This window comes from Pinus tabuliformis, chromosome X, assembly GCF_031772625.1.
Source record: "Pinus tabuliformis cultivar Carrire ecotype Pingquan chromosome X, CPIR1, whole genome shotgun sequence".
Taxonomy (NCBI): Eukaryota; Viridiplantae; Streptophyta; class Pinopsida; order Pinales; family Pinaceae; genus Pinus; species Pinus tabuliformis.
The window spans coordinates 357371607-357390372 of NC_142308.1; the positions used below are offsets into that span (position 1 = coordinate 357371607).

The following is an 18766-nucleotide window of genomic DNA, read 5'->3' on the forward strand; positions in this document are numbered from 1 at the left end:
TAGTTGTTGACACCAAACCCTAGTTTGTATTATATCAGTGATTGTATGAAGGCCATGATCCCTGGTACGAGAACTCTAAACAGTTGTATTATAGATTGATAATATAATGAAGTTGGGTTGTTGAAAATTTGTAAAAAATTGTCTATTTGTGCACTGGTTGATTTACTGTTGTGTTTATTTCACTGTGCAAAGTAGTTTGTTGTGGCATTTGAGTTGGTTGTGTCAGAGATTCTAAGACACTAACCTAGATTCTCTAGTGTCGTGGAAAAACAACATGAATGTCCACAGAAATACATTCCTTGCAAATAACTTCGAAATATTTGAAAGCTTCTCTTTGAATATCCTCTGTTTTGAAAACCCTTCCACCAGACTCGGTCTTAATTTCCCATATGGTATTTCTATTCCTCCGTTGCGTGGCATATTGCTGGAAAAAATGGGTATTATGGTCCCCATCTTTTACCCATATCACACGACTTTTCAACCGGCAACTTTAAACACCCTATCCATAAGTAGTTATTATGACGACATTTAATTAATTATAAGGATTTCCCATCTCTTCTCCAACAGTGATCATAAAGTTCACTTCACTCATTGATGAACATACGGATATAATGTGTTCCTCCAACCAAACTGAACATGAAACCTCAATTCCACTATAATCTTTTAGGGGCAACTTTCCTTCAATCAAAACAGCAAACTCTCAACTTTTCCTAAGGTCAAAATTTTACATTCTTCAAAAGCAGAGAAAATTAAACAGCTGAAGCAAGATATCTGCTCATTTTTAATATAGAAACAGGTTCAGAATTATTGTGGAAGAAAAATGACGTCTGCGTCAAAATTGACTACCTTAGAGTTTTTCTTACATTCAGAGTCTGCAAATTATTGCCATTTTGTAACCTAGCCTTCGGTAATGTCTTCAGCAACCTTATCAATTCATATGTTCTAATATCTCTCCCAGAGTGCAAACAAAGATCCAAAGGTGTATTTCCATCCTGAAATATTTCATACAATAACATAAAGTATTACAAACACATAAAAACTGTTAAACGCATACCTGTTGGTTGCAAACATTTGCACAATTCACCAAATAAGAATACATGGGTTTAAAGATGTATCTAATGTTTTATGTAAACTACCACAGTTTATATTCAAACAGAGAAATTAGGCAAGCTATGAAAACTCTTGGTAAAGGCATGCTTTGCTTTAAAAAGTAAAACCGCAAGTGCGACTTATAATTTATGCAACGCTATGAAATGTCAAAACAGACCGAATGATCATTCAGAGGGGAAAGTTTGGAATACATGAGTCTTAAGGATGATCTAGTAATCCCTCAACTGACATTGATAAAAATGTCAAACAAACCCATAAGAAATTGAAAGTCACTATGGAGATAATAAAGAGATATAAAGAGCCCCCACGGGGTAGCTCGATTTGGAATCGTCTATGAAATATGTCATTCGAGGTTCAAATCCCCCCAGCTAGCCTTGAGGGCTGTGCATTGGGGCGTGCATGGGTTCACCTAGAGGTTTAGTGGTAGCAGTTGGAATCGATCCCATATCACACAAGTACGAGCCTGGCTCAGTTGCCAATTCCTCTAGATACCACCTACCAAAAAAAAGATATAAAGCAGTTATCTATGCTTCCGTTCAGTTCATCAAGGCATTTCCATCTTACAAAGGAGACATTTTTCCTCAATATAGGAGCTGAGAATCTAGAAATGCTAGAAACTAATCCTGGTAATGTTTTTTCCCATCCCTTTGCTCATTCCATCCATGTAACTTTTCATTTTCAGTGAATCAGCTGTAAAAATGTCAAGCTAGGTGGTATGGTTTATGGATAGTCGCCATCCATAGAAGCTGTATTTTATGAATATATTATATAAGCTCACATGGCAATTTTGTTTATATGTTTTGAAGTGCTTTTGCATGTCAAACAGTGTACCACGAGTACATGCCCACTGCGTTTTCCTGTAACCCATAGACGTGGATACAGTAGGAAACATCACTGACAAAGGGGATGGCTGCCGAACAACACTGACACATGACCCACCAGATGGGTGCATCTTCTAATGTAAGGGATACCTGGACATCCCTCAACCCTTCGTTGGAACATATAGCCGTCCTATCTGTTGACTGATAAGACTGCAAGAATTTGAGATTGATAAAAATTTGAGTCAAATAATTTTCTGAAAGTAAGAACTCATTTCAAATGCTCAGCAAAGTAGTTAACTGTCAATCTGCTACTATACTATTATGGTTCAATTTTCATATTTAGAATTCAGTATTCCCATGGTTCAATAACCAAGTATGGAAATATTGTATCATGCACAACACCGAGAGCCTAGAATTGTTGCAAGGTTCTAACTATTCTCTGTGGCTAATGCAACTGTGATGTTGTGCCAAATTTCTCAACGAAGTTGGTAATAACGACCTATGTGCCAATTTTCTCAACGAATATGGTAGCAGCTATCTATAAACAACCTCTTGTATGTGGAAAACCTGACCTGCTCAAATCCCAATTTCTCAAGTAGCTACTGTTCTGTATCTCATGTATGACATCAATATAGCACTTAAGCTGAGACCTCATTGAAGAAAGTATGAATTTATGTCCTATTGTCTCAGCAGATTTTATGAATTTACGTGCTAACACAGGAAACTAACAGATATTATGTCAGTAGGTGCTAATATATTAAACTAGGTTGTGGTGTAAATTAAACTAGTTTTGAGGCAAGGAAGAAGAAGAGGTCTTAGACCTCAGAAGAAGAGTCATTGTAGATGAATCACCAACTACCATTAGTTTTGTTCAAGGAATTCCATTAAGGATTTAAGTATTTCTTTATTATTATTAGTGTATGTTAGACTTATTAAATTGAAAGAGACACAAGATAAAGCATGAGATCCATTTCCCATTCATATGATACACATAAATATATAAATTCATGACCCTTGGTTTCATCTTCCAAGTAGTCTCTTGGATTCCCTATGTCTGTTCATGTTCACCTGCAGATTTTGTCTTCTTTTTTCATAATCCCTAAGGAATATGCTTCCAACATCCGCGCGCCCATTCCCATCCCCACCCCTTAATCCAAAAGAGTATATGTGAGTCCAAGAAGAGAACTAAAATATAGAGGTGGATAACAGCCAATAGCTGGATGTACTCTCTGAATCTGGTGGTTTAAGACCACAAACCAAATGGAGTAGTAGAAACCAAAGTCTTCTACTCATGGTAATTTAAGGCTGACCACCAACTCTAAAACTTGGCTTGAAGAACCTCTTGAAACAACTCTGAATCTGGCTAGAAGCTGATGTCTTCTGTGAAATGGAAGTGCTCTTTGATGGTGGTTTAAAGATGGCTGTTATGTAAAAATTAGTTAATATTAGGTTTATTATTTAATTTAGTTTTAGTTAGGCGAAAGGGCACGATCATAAGATCATGCCCTTTCCTAAAGGGTGTCCATGGCGGTATATAAGCCAGGCAACCCATTGTAAATCAACATCATCTGTAAATTCATCTTATTAATAAATTATTTATACATATTTTCTGTGTATCCGAAGTTTTTGTACTTCATCTGGTATCGGAGCCTACGACCCTCGGTCTGCAACCCCTTCTTGTCCGCTGCAATCGATCTGCAAGTCCTCGCTGTTCTGTTGCCATCACCGTCCCTGTCACCTGCTGACAATACGCCGCACTCCACGTCCCTGTTTCTCATTGCCTCACCCTGCGACTGTTGTGGCCCTACCACAGCTCCCTCTGTCACCCATACCCCACTGCCCTCGCGACATATTTCTCGGTTTTTGAAATTAAGTTGCTCCTCAGAGGCTTGCTAAGGCTAAGCTCTCGCCCTCAAACAAAATCGCAAGCTCTCGGTGTTGGAAATTATCTGCGATTTCATTCGAGGTCTTTCGGGGGGTGAGAAGGGAATCGGAAGCTCTCAGGTTTGGGTATTTTTTTTTTGGTAAACTGCTGTCCGCACCTGTCCGCAGTCCTCAGCACCCGGCCGACGCCTCTGCACCCAATCCGTTGCAATCCGCGGTGATATTCACGATTTTTTAAAACAGCGTCCGTTAAAAAAAAAAATCTGCGGTGGTATTTCGATATTCTGTTGGACAGTCAACCGGTTCACGATTTTTTTTTAAAAAAACAGCATCCTTTAAAAAAAAAAAAAATCTGCGGTGGTATTTCGACAGTCGACAGAGAGTTTGGAATAAATATAAGGTGAGGTATATTATATAATATATATATATATATATATATGACGGTTGTTTATATATAATATCAAAAATATATATATAATATATAATATAATCATATATATATATGTTATATATAATACGTAATTTAATTTAGTTATATATATATATCGTATTTTAATTATATATTATATATATATAATTTAATTAAAAGTTATATAATTTATAACTTTAGAATTTATATTTATATATAATAATTAATAATTATAAGTTATAATTATTATAATTTATAATTAAAAATATATATATTAATTAAATTAAATTATTAAATTAATTTAATTTAATTATTAAAAAAAAAAAAAAGGGAAGGAAAAATATTTTAGTTGGCAAATATATACACGCCTCTGCAAACCCGCTCAATGTCGACAATGACAATGGCGGATTTTCAAAAAAGGCTGTTGGAGGCAGAGCAAAAGATAAATAACAACCACGACGAGGTCAGTAAAAGATTAAATGAAGTCGAGAGCAAGCTGGGTGAGCAAGCGAACAAAATCAAAAATCTTGAAGATACGACAAATCGAATAGAGATAAAGATGGAAAGTCAACATGTCCAAACAGAAGTAAACTTCAGAGAAGTCTTAACAATGCTGAAAATTCTGTGTAAAAAGTCGAATTGTACACCCGAAGAGCTATTAAAAGAAGGTGAAGAGAATCAAGAACACGTCTCGTCGGATTCAACTAAGTCCACAGACCCTCATGACAAGGTAGAATCCCCAAAAAAATCAGCGACACCCCACCAAGAAGCAAGTAACACAATCTTTACAAACAAGCAACTCTGGGATAACTTTACCAATCAACACCCTTTTTTCGCTCAACCAGTGGCAACATACCAGCGAAGGGCAAAAGTCGAGATGCCTAAATTCGATGGAAACGAAAAAAACAATGTTGCATGGATAAATAAAGCAGAAGAATACTTTGAGATATATGACATCACTGACGATGACGAAAAGCTCAGACATGCGTCCATGAAAATGGAGGGAGAAGCATATAACTGGTATATGTGGTGGAAAAAGACAACACATGTCATTAGCTGGAGGAAATTTAAAGATGCATTCTTCAAAAGATTCCAAGGTGTAAAGGAAGAAGAGTTCTTTTCAAAACTCATCAAACTACGACAAAAAGGAAGTGTCGATGAATACACTCAAGAATGGGAGACCTTAGTAACACGAGTACCTGGGTTATCAGAATCTCGTCTAATTCAGTCATACATCTCAGGACTCAAAACCCATTTACAAGCAGAACTTGAGATGCATGATATTACATCTATAGAAGAAGCAAGACGAAAAGCAAAAACAGCCGAAAAGAAAGCCGAACCAATATTTTGGTCAACAGCGGAAAAAGCTTATGCAAAACGAAGGATACCCCAGTATGTGGACTCAAATAATACAAGATATGTTCCACCACATCGTCGTGAAGATGAAAAATCTAATGTGGAAATGCAAAGGATAAAAGAGGGTAAATGTAAACGTTGTGGTGAGAAGTGGGACCCCAAACATAGATGTGCTAAAGGAAAAGAACCAAAGAATCTATATAATTGTGAAGCAACCAATGATTCAAACAGTGAAGATTATGACGTAGAAGACACAGAAGACACTCCAGAATTTTCACCAGAACTGGATGATGGAAGTATTCCACAAGTATCATTATCAGCTATGACAGGTATATCACAACCTCAGACCTTAAAGTTAAAAGGACACATAAAGAAGAACAATGTAGTGGTTCTCGTCGACTCTGGAAGCACACACAATTTTCTAGATGCAACCGTGGCAAAAAGACTCAATATATTTTCATTTCCCTTACCAAACATGAAAGTGATGATAGCTAATGGTAAGAAGATTGAAAAGGTGGGAAAATGCCATAAGGTTAAATTGCAGATTCAAGACTTCAGTTTAGAGTCTCCGTTTTTCACAGTACCGTTAGGAGGAGTAGATGTAGTCTTAGGTATCCAATGGTTACGAACTTTAGGTACTTATGCCGCCAACCATCAAGTACAATTTATAAAATTTAAATGGGGAGGTCAGAAGTACAAGCTACACGGATTTCAACCACCAGGAAATCAAGTTACATCATCATCCCAGATGATGAAGCTGAGTCGAAATGGAGCACCTGCTTATGTAGTACAATGTCACCAATTAGAAATGTTATCTGCAAATATGACCAGAGAAGAATCACCAGAGATTCAAGACCTACCTATGAAGATGCCGCCTAATACAGAAATTGAGCGTAGAACAGAAGTTAAAACAGAGTCAAACCCCATCAACATCAAGCCATACCGATATCCACATCTCCAAAAAGCGGGAATTGAGAGATTAATCCAAGATCTTTTAAAGTGTGTGACTTTGATCATCTTGGAGTATCTGATCAAGTGGAAGGACTTACCCGAAGAAGACGCTTTCTGGGAGAACGAATCATTCTTCAACAACATCCGTCGTTACTTATGCTTTGAGGACAAAGCATTCTTTCGAGAGGAAGGCAATGTTATGTAAAAATGAGTTAATATTAGGTTTATTATTTAATTTAGTTTTAGTTAGGCGAAAGGGCACGATCATAAGATCATGCCCTTTCCTAAAGGGTGTCCATGGCGGTATATAAGCCAGGCAACCCATTGTAAATCAACATCATCTGTAAATTCATCTTATTAATAAATTATTTATACATATTTTCTGTGTATCCGAAGTTTTTGTACTTCAATGGCCACAAATTGTTGACATGGTGGTTTGAAGATGATGGTTGATTTTTGTGTAGCACCGGAAGGTATTCCCACATGGCTACAAGTCGGCCCAGGAAGAAGACAAGTCGGCCAGTCAGTGAAGGGACGTGTCCTTTGGGTTGTCACCCCCCTTAACATGTATAAATAAGTTGATGTGACGTCTCATTTGACCATCAAGCAAGAGCAATTCTTCATCCTTCTTCATCATCATTTTTTTATCTCTCTTGGACAGACACGTGTGAAGGAAGGCCGAGTTTGACTACTTTTGACCAAGTTGCTTGATGGAGATTTGACCAGACTGTTTGACCAGAATTGACCACAGTTGTACATATTCGCATGTGTAGATTTGACCGCAATTTGACCAGCCGCAGCTCACACATGCGGGGTTGACCGCAGCGCTGAAGTTGACTGTAGGAATTGACTATTTTATCAACATTTACTTTTGGCTATTTTGGTTGGTTTCACCAGCGTTGACTTGCTGCTATTTTGACCAGGTTTGACTGGTGTTTTGACTTGGATATTGGCACAGATTTCTAGACAAATAGTTCATTTGTAAACCTTCTTGAAGAATAATTTCTCCTCAGAAAAGTTGTTGAGTTTTCTTCCAAGGTTCGGTTTCCCATGGTAAAAATATTCTCTTTTGTGCATGCTTGTTTTTCTAGGATCTTTACTATTTCCGGTGCATTTACTGTTGAGATTTTTTGTAGTGTAATTATTCAATGATAGTAGTGGCATAAAATACTGGTTGAAAATCATTAGGAAGTAATTACCTGGCAGAAAATTGTATTCTACTACACTTATCATAGAATTTCAACATGGTATCAAAGCTCTGTTGAAAGATCAACCATTGAAGTCAACCTAAGAGATAGTATTCAACAGCTTGATCGGTTTTTGATCTCTTGTCAAAATGGTGCCAAGTCTCAAAGTTAAAGACAAGTTGGATGGTGCTACTAATTGCAGATCTTGGAAAACCATGTTACTCTTGGTATTGGAAGAAAATGAACTTTAGGATCATGTGAAGGAAGTCATTCCATAGTCAGAGGGCGCTGAGGAGAAAGCCAAGTATAAGAAGAATGAAGCCAAGGAAAAGAGAATCTTGATAGATTCCATACATGACCACTTGATTCCACGTGTTGTTGAGTTGAAAACTGCCAAATAAGTATATGATGCTTTGGTGGCATTGTACAAGAGTAGCAACACTAGTAGAAAGCTGACCTTGAGGCATCAACTACATAGTGTCATCATGTCTAGATCAAATTCTATTGTCTCTTATCTTATGACAATCTCCCAGTTTAGAGATGAGCGTACAGCCATTGGAGATATCATTGATGATACAGAGCTTGTTACAGTGACTCAATGGATTTCCTTCCTCATGGGAGCCATTTGATCAGGTAATTTGTGCAAAAGAAAATATGCCCAAGTTTGATAAGCTATGAACTGATTGTGTCCAAGAGGAGGCTAGATTGTTGTCCAATGTAATATTCCTAATTAGCCATGGCCCATGGCTAATTGGAATATTCGATTTTGCCCAATTTTTGCCTTCTATAATTATTTATAAATAAAAAAAGTGAGGACGGGGGACATAACTCACTTTAAGAATAAAAAGTCACTTCCTAGTAGCACAACGTTGTGACTTAAGGAGGAGCCAAGGGGGCCAAAGGGGGACGCAAAAATGGGGCCCACGCAGACACATGGAGGGATTGCGCAAAAGGGAAGAACACATGGCAAGAGGGGAATCACGCAGGAGGAGGTGAGCCTAGGGATTGTGAGAGGCAGAGGCTATAAAATAGAGAGGAGCCCCCTCATTTTGGATCATTAAGTTATGTGCATTTTGAGCTAGTCGTTTTGACTTCTGAGTACGCTCGCTGTTTAACTAGTCTGCAGCACTATTTAGTGCATTGAGTGTCTCCGTTTGGAGATCTCACTCTTAGCCCCGGGGGACTTCGAGTGCCTGTTGGGGCAAGGTATTTCCATCGGTATTTCAGCAGTATTTTTATCAGCATTTCAGTAGCAGTTTAATCAGCATTTTGGAGGACTACGCAGGGCTTGGAGAGGGACGCAGTTCTTTTTGGTTGTAGTGCTGGATTGGGGTTTTACAGCTGGATTTACGCTGGGAGATTGAGCAGGGATCCACTCTTGTCTCATTGGAGGATTTTTGGCAGGGTTTCAGGCAGTGTTTCAGGCAGAGTTTATAGGGGTTTTCTTCAGTGGCAGCGCAGGGCATTGAGGAACTGCGCAGAACCCCAAGAGGGTGTTTTTCGGGGGTCGGCCATTCCAGGAAAGCTTTCTGGGTTTTTCTGGGTTTCTTGAGTAGAGCCCGAATCCAGAGTTTCAGCTTTTTCCGAGGAGGGGAGCAACCCCAAATCATCATTTGTTTCCTAGCAGCAGCATCCACGCAAAGAGGCCATTCTTGTCATTCTGAGAGTATTTCTTCACTTGCCTTGTGCAAGTTGAGGTGCCATCTGTCTAATCACCTCTTGTACTCATTTTATTGCTCAGTATAATAAAATGGCTTAGCATTTCTCGCTGCATTTCTTGTGTATCTGCTTATATTTCCGGTTTACATTATTATATGTTGTTCCACTGTTATTTTATCACTTCTGGGTTATTATATCATTTGAATATATTTGGTTGGAGTTTTTGCTAGGGTTTGAGGAATATTCTGGGTTAGGAATATTACAGTGGTATCAGAGCATAGATCTGGCTCAGCCTGTGGAGCTAGCAATCTATGACACCAGGGGAAAAACCCTACATCTGTTACAGAGGTAGGAAATACAGAGACAGTGAGCGTAGGTTGGAGAATACTTATGGAGAGGGAGACTGTGTTCCAGTGGTGGACGCAAAACAGGAGGAGCCTGTGGTGGACGCAGAGCAGAAGGATTAGATGGCAGACGAGGACAAGAAGAGATTTGCAGATATGCTCCTCAAATCAATGCAAGATCTGTCGAGACAGATTGAGGTGATGGGGCAAAGAGTCACGGCAGTAGAGGCTAGACAGCGTGAGAGCCCACGGGTTTTCCAGGTTGGTGAGGGATCAGGTGGATCCCACCATTTGCCAGAGCAGCGTGATACTGCGCAGTAGGTGGCCTCACATGCCCCTACATGCTCTACCATGCCCACTTTCATAGGAGCCGACATGGGGGCTGTAGCCTAGCAGGAGGCAGAGCCCAGACATATGGGCGATTATTTTGCAGAGTACCAGGTCTATGGGCAGGAGTTCAAGGAAGCCCTCTCATTCAGAGATTTTGTTCAGCTCCAGCGGGATAGTAGACCCCGCAACCATCACAGAGGTTACCAGCATTACCATGATGGTGACACCCACCGTGCCGCGAGTAGATTCCACTTGCCTACGTTTGATGATTCATCAAACAGTTCGGCAAAGTCTTGGGTGGAGAAGCTGGACATTTATTTCCAGCTTAACCAGATGTCGGAGGCAGAGGCCATCAAGGTGGCAGCATTGTATTTGGATGGCGAAGCCTAGGATTGGTGGTTTCATGGGATGTTTACACTGGGGCACTCCACAGTGACGACATATGCCGAGTTTACCAGGAGACTGATGGAGCGATTTGATCAGAGGGATCCAGAGCAGTCTTTTGTTGAGCTGACGAGGCTCAAACAGACAGGGAGCCGAGAGACCTACATTGCAGATTTCTTGAGGGTCTCCGTGATGGTGCCAGACCTATCTATGGCATGGAGGGTCTATATGTATGTTGAGGGGTTAGCAGAGCCACTTCAGGGTTTAGACCGATCCACTAAACCAGCTACACTCCAAGACGCTATCAGCAGGACCCGGGACTATAGGATGTCTTACCCAGGACCCGGACACCTTACCCCAAGAGACCGACTTTTCAGTCTGAGGGGAAGGATGTGAGGATTCCTCCTCCAAAGGGGAATCTAGGACGAGTACAGCTTGACGACGATTCCAGGAGGGAGTTGAAGAAGAAGCGGTTATGCTTCACCTATCAGGAGCCATGGGCACCAGGACATAGATGTGCTGCTGGCAAAGCACATTTTATTGAGGTCTTCTCCGAGAGCAGTGGAGAAGAGGATGACGAGGAGGATGTGGAGGCAAGAGATAGCCATGCCATACAGGGACCTTTGCCACCTCCACCACCACCAACAAGTGGTGCATCTTTTGCACCCACCGGAGGGGCCCTTGCAGCATTGCGAGGAGCTCCCAAGAATCTGACACTACGCGTACAAGGGACAGTACGTGGCCAGTGTGTATCAGTTTTGGTTGACAGTGGGGCAACCCACAACTTCATCGATGCACAGATGGTTGAGCGAAGAGGTATTCAGACAGAGAGCTTCGATGGGTTTTCAGTATTGGTTCCAGGAGATCAGACCATGACGTGTGCTCGCTACGTTCCAGAGCTTTCAGTGACGATGGGCACCTACACATTGACTGACCACTTTTTCGTGGTCAATATTCCAGACACCAACATGATATTGGGTGTTCAGTGGCTTATTACTCTAGGGAAGGTCACGACGAATTAGAAGACCCTAGAGATGGAGTGGGATGACGAGAAGACAGGGAGGCATGAGAAGATAGTGGACAGTACACATATCCACCTCAGACTGTTTCGGCTCATCGGATGGAGGCAGTCTTCCGAAAGGGAGACATAGAGTGGGCAGTGGAGTTGCGGGCATCAGAGGCAGGGACTACAGGACAGACAGTACATCCAGAGATACAGTCCATCCTTGATCGGTATGCCATAGTGTTTGGGGAGATTCCACCAGGACAACCACCAGATCGGGGGTTTGAGCACACCATCGAGCTTGAGCAGGGCATACAGGCAGTGATCACCACCCCCTATAAGCACCCCAAGGCCTATCGGGATGAGATTGAGCGGGCTATCCAGGAGTTGCTGGCTCTTGGGCACGTTCGACCGAGCACAAGTCATTTTGCTTCTTCTGTAGTGTTGGTGAAGAAGAAGGATGGTACATTGAGGATGTGCATTGACTATAGGGCCTTGAACAAGAAGACCCTGAAGAACAGGTACCCCATACCCAGGATCGATGAGTTGATGGACGAGTTGAGGAGAGCATGATTCTTCTCAAAGATTGATTTGAGATCTGGGTACCATCAAATTCGCGTGAGGGAGCAGGACATTCCCAAGATCGCCTTCAGGTGTCACTATGGGCACTTTGAGTTCTTGGTGATGCCTTTTGGGCTAACCAACGCCCCCGCTACATTTCAATCCTGCATGAATGACATCTTCCGTAGTCACTTAAGGAAGTTTGTGTTCGTATTCTTCGATGACATTCTCATTTACAGCAGGACTTGGGAGGAGCATCTCCAGCACATTGAGACAGTATTGCATATCTTACAGGAGCAATAGTTCTATGCCAAACTCTCCAAGTGTGAGTTTGGGTTGACGGAGATGTTATATTTGGGACACATCATAGGAGTGGACGGAGTGAGGGTCCACGAGGAGAAGATCAAGGCCATCAAAGAATGGTCGGAGCCGAAAAATGTGACGGAACTTCGAGGATTCATTGGCATTTTTACTTACTACCGGAAGTTTGTCAAGGGTTTCTCACAGCTTGCTGCACCCCTGACAGATTTGACGAGGAAAGGGGTATTCAGTTGGTCGGATACAGCGCAGCGAGCCTTTGACAGGCTCAAGGAGGTTATGAGCAGCTGCCCAGTGCTTGCGTTACCAGATTTTACGCAGCGATTTGTTTTGGAGTGTGATGCGTCGGGAGAGGGGATCGGTGCAGTATTGATGCAGGGAGGTCACCCTATAGCCTTTGAGAGTCGGAAGCTCCTTCCGCATGAAAGGTTGTATTCCATATACGACAAGGAGATGTTGGCCATCATGCATGCATTGGCTAAGTACCGGCAGTATTTGGTGGGTAACAGGTTCAAGGTGAGGACTGATCACAACAGCCTCAAGTTCTTTTTGGAGCAGAAGCAGCTATAGGAGAGGCAGCAGAAGTGGATCAGCAAGATCCAAGCATATGATTTTGACATTGAGTATGTCAAGGGTAAGAACAACGTGGTAGCAAATGCCCTTTCACGTAGACCAACCACGTTGTCTCTTATGAGCTTGGATACAGACTGGAGGGCTCGACTCTTAGTAGAGTACTCCAAGGACAGGTTTGCATGTGAGGTTCTGGATGGGCAGGTGGTAGATGACAAGTACAGGGTGGTCGATGAGATCATCTATTACAGGGACCAGATCTTCTTGACTGAGGGGTCTCAGCTCAAGAAGAAGATACTCCAGGCATCTCATGATTCACCATTGGCAGGACATCAGGGGTTTACCAAAACCTACAGGGCCATTAGGGAGAGGTTCTCATGGAAGGGCCTCAAGGAGGACATACTCCAGCACATCCGGGAGTGCGATGTTTAACAGAGAAACAAGGGAGAGATGAGCCATCCCGCGGGATTATTGCAGCCTCTTCCCATTCCAGAGGGGAAATGGGAGAGTATTTCGATGGACTTCATCACAGGGTTGCCCATGGTACAGGGCAAGGATTGTATCTTTATCGTCGTTGATTGACTGACGAAGTACGCACATTTTTTTGCCATATCCGCACACTATACAGCAGCACAAGTGGCCAAGCTGTTCTTTAGAGAGATCTTTAGGCTACATGGTCTTCCTAAGACCATCGTCAGTGATAGGGACAGCCATTTCATGGGCGGGTTTTGGCAGGAGCTTTTCCGGTTGGTGGGGACAGAGTTGACACCAAGTACCAGTTATCACCCACAGACAGATGGACAGACAGAGATAGTTAACAAGTGACTAGAGGGCTACTTGCGTAACTATGTCAGTGGGCAGCAACGAGCATGGTTGAGGTGGTTGCCTCTAGGGGAGTACTGCTACAATACTTCACATCACATGTCCATTGGTATGTCACCATTTTATGCCTTATATGGGTATCATCCTTATCTTTTGTTGACGTGATGTTTGGTGATAACAGGGCTCTTAGAGCCAAGATTTGGATCCAAGAGAGTCAGGATATCCTCCGAGCTCTCAAGGATAACATGGCTACAGCACAAAACCAGCAAAAGCCGTATGCCGACAGGGGTAGGGTGGAGAGGCAGTTCGAGGTAGGGGACATGGTCTACCTATGATTACAGCCATACAGACAGTCGTCACTGAAGCAGAAGGGGGCTGAGAAGCTCAAGCCCCGCTTTTATGGGCCATACAGGGTGATACGCAGGATTGGACAGGTCGCATATGAGTTGGAGCTGCCCCAAGGCAGCGAGATTCATAACATTTTTCATGTATCATGCCTAAAGAAGGCATTGGGGCAGCAGGTAACAATGACAGATGAGCTACCACCCATGGATGACGAGGGGCATTTGGTATTGCAACCGAAGGCTATCATTGATACCAGGGAGAGGCAGCTGCGGAGCAGGACGGTCTGCGAATTCTTGGTAAGGTGGAAGAATTTGCCGAATGAGGATGCCACTTGGGAGAGTGAGAAGATCTGCAGCATCCATCACTTCAGTTGCTTGAGGACAAGCAACATTTTGCCGGGGGAGACTGTAATATTCCTAATTAGCCATGTGTAATTGGAATATTCGATTTTGCCCAATTTTTGCCTTCTATAATTATTTATAAATAAAAAAAGTGAGGAAGGGGGGCATAACTCACTTTAAGAATAAAAAGTCACTTCCTAGTAACATAACGTTGTGACTTAAGGAGGAACCAAGGGGGCCAAAGGGGGACGCAGAAATGGGGCCCACACAAACACATGGAGGGACTACGCAAGAGGGAAGAACACATGGCAAGAGGGGAATCACGCAGGAGCAGGTGAGCCTAGGGATTGTGAGAGGCAGAAACTATAAAATAGAGAGCAACCCCCTCATTTTGGATCATTCAGTTATGTGCATTTTAAGCTAGTCGTTTTGACTTCTGAGCACGTTGGTTGTTTAGCTAGTCTGCAGCACTGTTTAGTGCATTGAGTGTCTCCGTTGGGAGATCTCACCCTTAGCCCCGGGGAACTTCGAGTGCCTGCTCGGGAAAGGTATTTCCATCGGTATTTCAGCAGTAGTTTTATCAACATTTCAGCAGCAGTTTCATCAGCATTTTGGAGGACTGTGCAGCACTTGGAGAGGGACGCAGTTCTTTTTGGTTGTAGTGCTGGATTGGGGTTTTGCAGGTGGATTTATGCTAGGAGATTGAGCAAGGATCCAGCTCTTGTCTCATTGGAGGATTTTTGGCAGGGTTTTAGGCAGTGTTTCAGGCAGAGTTTAGAGGGGTTTTCTTCAGTGGCAGCGTAGGGCATTGAGGAACTGCGCAGAACCCCAAGAGGGTGTTTTTCGGGTTCGGCCATTCTAGGAAAGCTTTCTGGGTTTTTCTGGGTTTCTTGAGTAGAGCCCGAATCCAGAGTTTCAGCTTTTTCCGAGGAGGGGAGCAGACCCAAATCATCATTTGTTTCCTAGCAACAGCATCCACGCAAAGAGGCCATTCTTGTCATTCTGAAAGTATTTCTTCACTTGCCTTGTGCAAGTCGAGGTGCCATCTGCCTAATCACCTCTTGTACTCATTTTATTGCTCAGTATAATAAATTGGCTTAGCATTTCTCGCTACATTTCTTGTGTATCTGCTTATATTTCTGGTTTACATTATTATATGTTATTCCACTGTTATTTTATCACTTCTGGGTTATTATATCATTTGCATATATTTGGTTGGAGTTTTTGCTAGGGTTTGAGGAATATTCTAGGTTAGGAATATTACATCCAAGAACAACTTGTGGAGACCTCAAAATAAAGAAACTCGAGCACTTGCAGCTCATGCAGAGAAAGGAAAGGGAAGAGGAAATTTTGGAAAGTTAGATAAGAAAAATGCAGGTAGAAGACCAACTCCAATGCCAGATCTGAAAAAGAAGGATATGTCAAAGATCAAGTGCTTCAACTGCCATGATTTTGGTCACTATGCCTCCTAGTGTCCTCAGAAGAAAAGGAAGGGAAAGCAACATGCATTAGCAGTTGATGTCGATGACGATGATGAGCATCCACCACAGAAGAAGTCGAAGGAATATTTTTTTGTCTCCACTCTTACAAGCACTATTACAAATGGCAGTGATGTTTGGTTGGTGTGTTGAAATATGTAACTAGGTTTGGTCTTCATAATGACGTGTAACCATGATTTTATGTCTTTAATATAATGAGAAAAATAAATTTATTATTATTGATCTTGAGGCATTGGTTTCATGTTCAAGGAAAATTTCTTTTTTAGGTCAAGCTCCCATTGTGAGCTCTTAGGATTGGTCATTGAGTCATAACGTCAATTGAGTCATTGTCATGTATTGAAGACCCATTTGAGCATGTTACATATTGTAAAAGAGAATTTATTTGAGTCATTGTAAGAGTCAAAAGACCCTCCAAGACCAAGTCCAAGTGCTTCTAGCAAGTCGGCCTCCAAATGAAGCAATCAACCTACACCAAGAACAAGTTGGACTAGACTCAATGGCAAGTCAGCCTCAAATTATGGACAAGAAGCCTATATGATGAGGCACTTGGCCTCTCTCAAAGACACTTCACACACTTGATACTCGATCACAAGAAAGGAAAAAGGAGCAAAGAAGAGGAAGATGAAGGAAGAGAATAAAGGACGAATTTTTGAATTGGTTTTTGGGTTAGTTTCTCTCCACACATGCGAGGAAGCTAGGGCACATTATACTATTGCAAATCAGAGATAGTTATTGAAGTTTCTAAGTTTACTTAGTTAGAAACCCTTCATGCACTTTATCTGATTTATTCCTACCTACTTGTTATTTTTCCTTAACAAGTTATTTCAAAGGTAAATACTGAAAGTAAACACCAGTGCATACTCAACATATTACAAATCAGCAACTAAAAGAAACAAGAACAAACACACAATATGAAACCATTATTTTTGGACTAATGTCCCAGGAAAAACCCAATGTGGGAAAACAGGTGTAGCTATTTGAGGGTTTTCTTATTAAAGAAATATCAGAGTACAATCTGGGTGCCGAAACTGGCCTACCCAACAGAGAATTTCCTTAACAGTAATACCTCTTAGTTTCTGACAAATCTACTGGCTGAAACCTTGGATAATCCTTCCGGCAGCTACTCAGCACTAATCTGCCCCAAAAACCCCAGCGTCTGCCCAATCTGGACTGTGTCAGCCTCTCCTAGCCCAGCACTGGCCCTACATTAGCCTATCTTGGCCTGCATCAGCCACAGGAGGCCCTGTGTCAGCTCTCTGAGCCTCTGCGTCAGCTACGCTAGTCCCTCTGGTGCTCTACGCAGCACTTAGCTACCTCTGTGTGGCCTTGCGTGAGCGCTAGCTACTCTTGCGTCTCTCTGTCTGGCTGCTCTGCTGTTATCCTGGCACTATCTAACATCTCTGTCTCTCTGTACTCAATGCCCCTCAGCTGCTCTCTGATCACTGATTCTATCTCTCTTAGCAAACCCCGCTCTAGAGAATAGAATGACTGATCACTCTGGTGTATTCTCCAAGTGACTCTCAAGCCTCCTTTTATACTTTTCCTGTTGACATCTCAACGGTGGAGATTAAGTCCCTAATCAATGGCTAATATTAGATTTAGCTTGATCCATGTCTTTCGGACCACTCTAACACAAATTCATATTAATACACATTAATATTTTATTTTCCCTGAGTTTAGACTTAGGGACTCCATTAAAAATATTAATTATTTTAATATCTCCTGATCTGTTTAGAATCTGCCCAAACTCTTTCTGGGTATTGGAGATCATGTGCCCCAACCTCTCCACCAAATTTTGTGGCTAGAGCACATCCGATGCTACCCCAAATCAACAATAGTCACCTCAAGAAGACTGAATTAAGGAAAGGAATTGATTCATCTTGTAAGTCAAAATCAACAAGCAACTAGTGTTGATTTTTGGGTAGCATCGAATGTGCTCTAGCTCTGAAATTTTGTGGAGGGTTAGAACACATGAGATCTCCAAGACCCAGAAATCATTAGGATAAATTCCACTCGGATTGTATTTTATTAAAATAATTAATATTTTTAATGGGGTTCCTAAGTCTAAACTTAGGAAAATTAAAATATTAATGGGTATTAATGAAAATATGGGTGAGAAGTTTCTAAGAGATGAGGATCAAGTCTAATTTCATCTTAGCCGTTGATTAGGATTAGATCACGGTTGTTGATTTCTCAATAGGAAAAGTATAAAGGAAGGTTTGGGGTCAGTCGGAGAACACACACACACACAGCAGCACTTGAGCTAATTCAAAATTCTAGGGCGTGGTTTGCTGAGAATTTCGGAGTGAGCTTCTAGTGCAGAGAGGGGCAGTTCGACAAAGTGACTTCAGTGCAAGGCCGAGAATAAATAGCAGAGAGGCAGCACAACACCAGGGAGAGACAGCGTAGCTCCAGAAGGGTGACGCAGAGGCTAGAGGAGTTGACGCAGTCACTTAGAGGCAACGCTAGGGTTTTTGTGAGGCAGATCGAGCAGCAGTCCAGCAGATCGATTTCTAAGCCGGGAAGGCTCACTGGGAGGGTGACGCAGCTTCTAGAGGAGGTGACGTAGTTCCAGCGCAAATCTTGGAGCAGCCATCGATGCACAGCACTAGTGACAACACAGTCACTTGTGGGGTTTGTTCATCCATTCGCCAAAATATTTGTCTCCGGATAGAGATACCTCTGTTGGGTTTATTCTCTGTTGGGTGAGCCGGATTTCTCACCCTAGTTGTATACAGAAATCTACTTAATAATAAAACGCATATCTACTGCACCAGTTTTCCCACACTGGGTTTTTCTGGGGACGTTTAGTCCAAAAATAAGTGTCCTTTGTATGGTTGTCTCATTTATTTTTCAATACTTGATCTGTATA

The 18766-nt window shown here is 42.0% G+C and overlaps 1 protein-coding gene across 2 annotated transcripts in view; it reads right to left on the bottom strand.

Moving 5' to 3' along the window:
• Nucleotides 1-749: 749 nt before the first annotated feature.
• Nucleotides 750-18766, bottom strand: part of LOC149139973 (ankyrin repeat domain-containing protein, chloroplastic-like) — a 217807-nt gene continuing 199790 nt past the window's right edge. The window contains exon 7 of one of the 2 annotated variants that reach the window (XM_089448137.1): nt 750-992. In XM_089448137.1, the coding sequence (XP_089304263.1) occupies nt 843-992 (150 nt within the window). In that variant the 3' untranslated portion in view covers nt 750-842. Of the gene's footprint in view, nt 993-1913; nt 2142-18766 lie in introns of those variants that run through there. The other variant, XM_089448136.1, reaches the window with a different exon arrangement.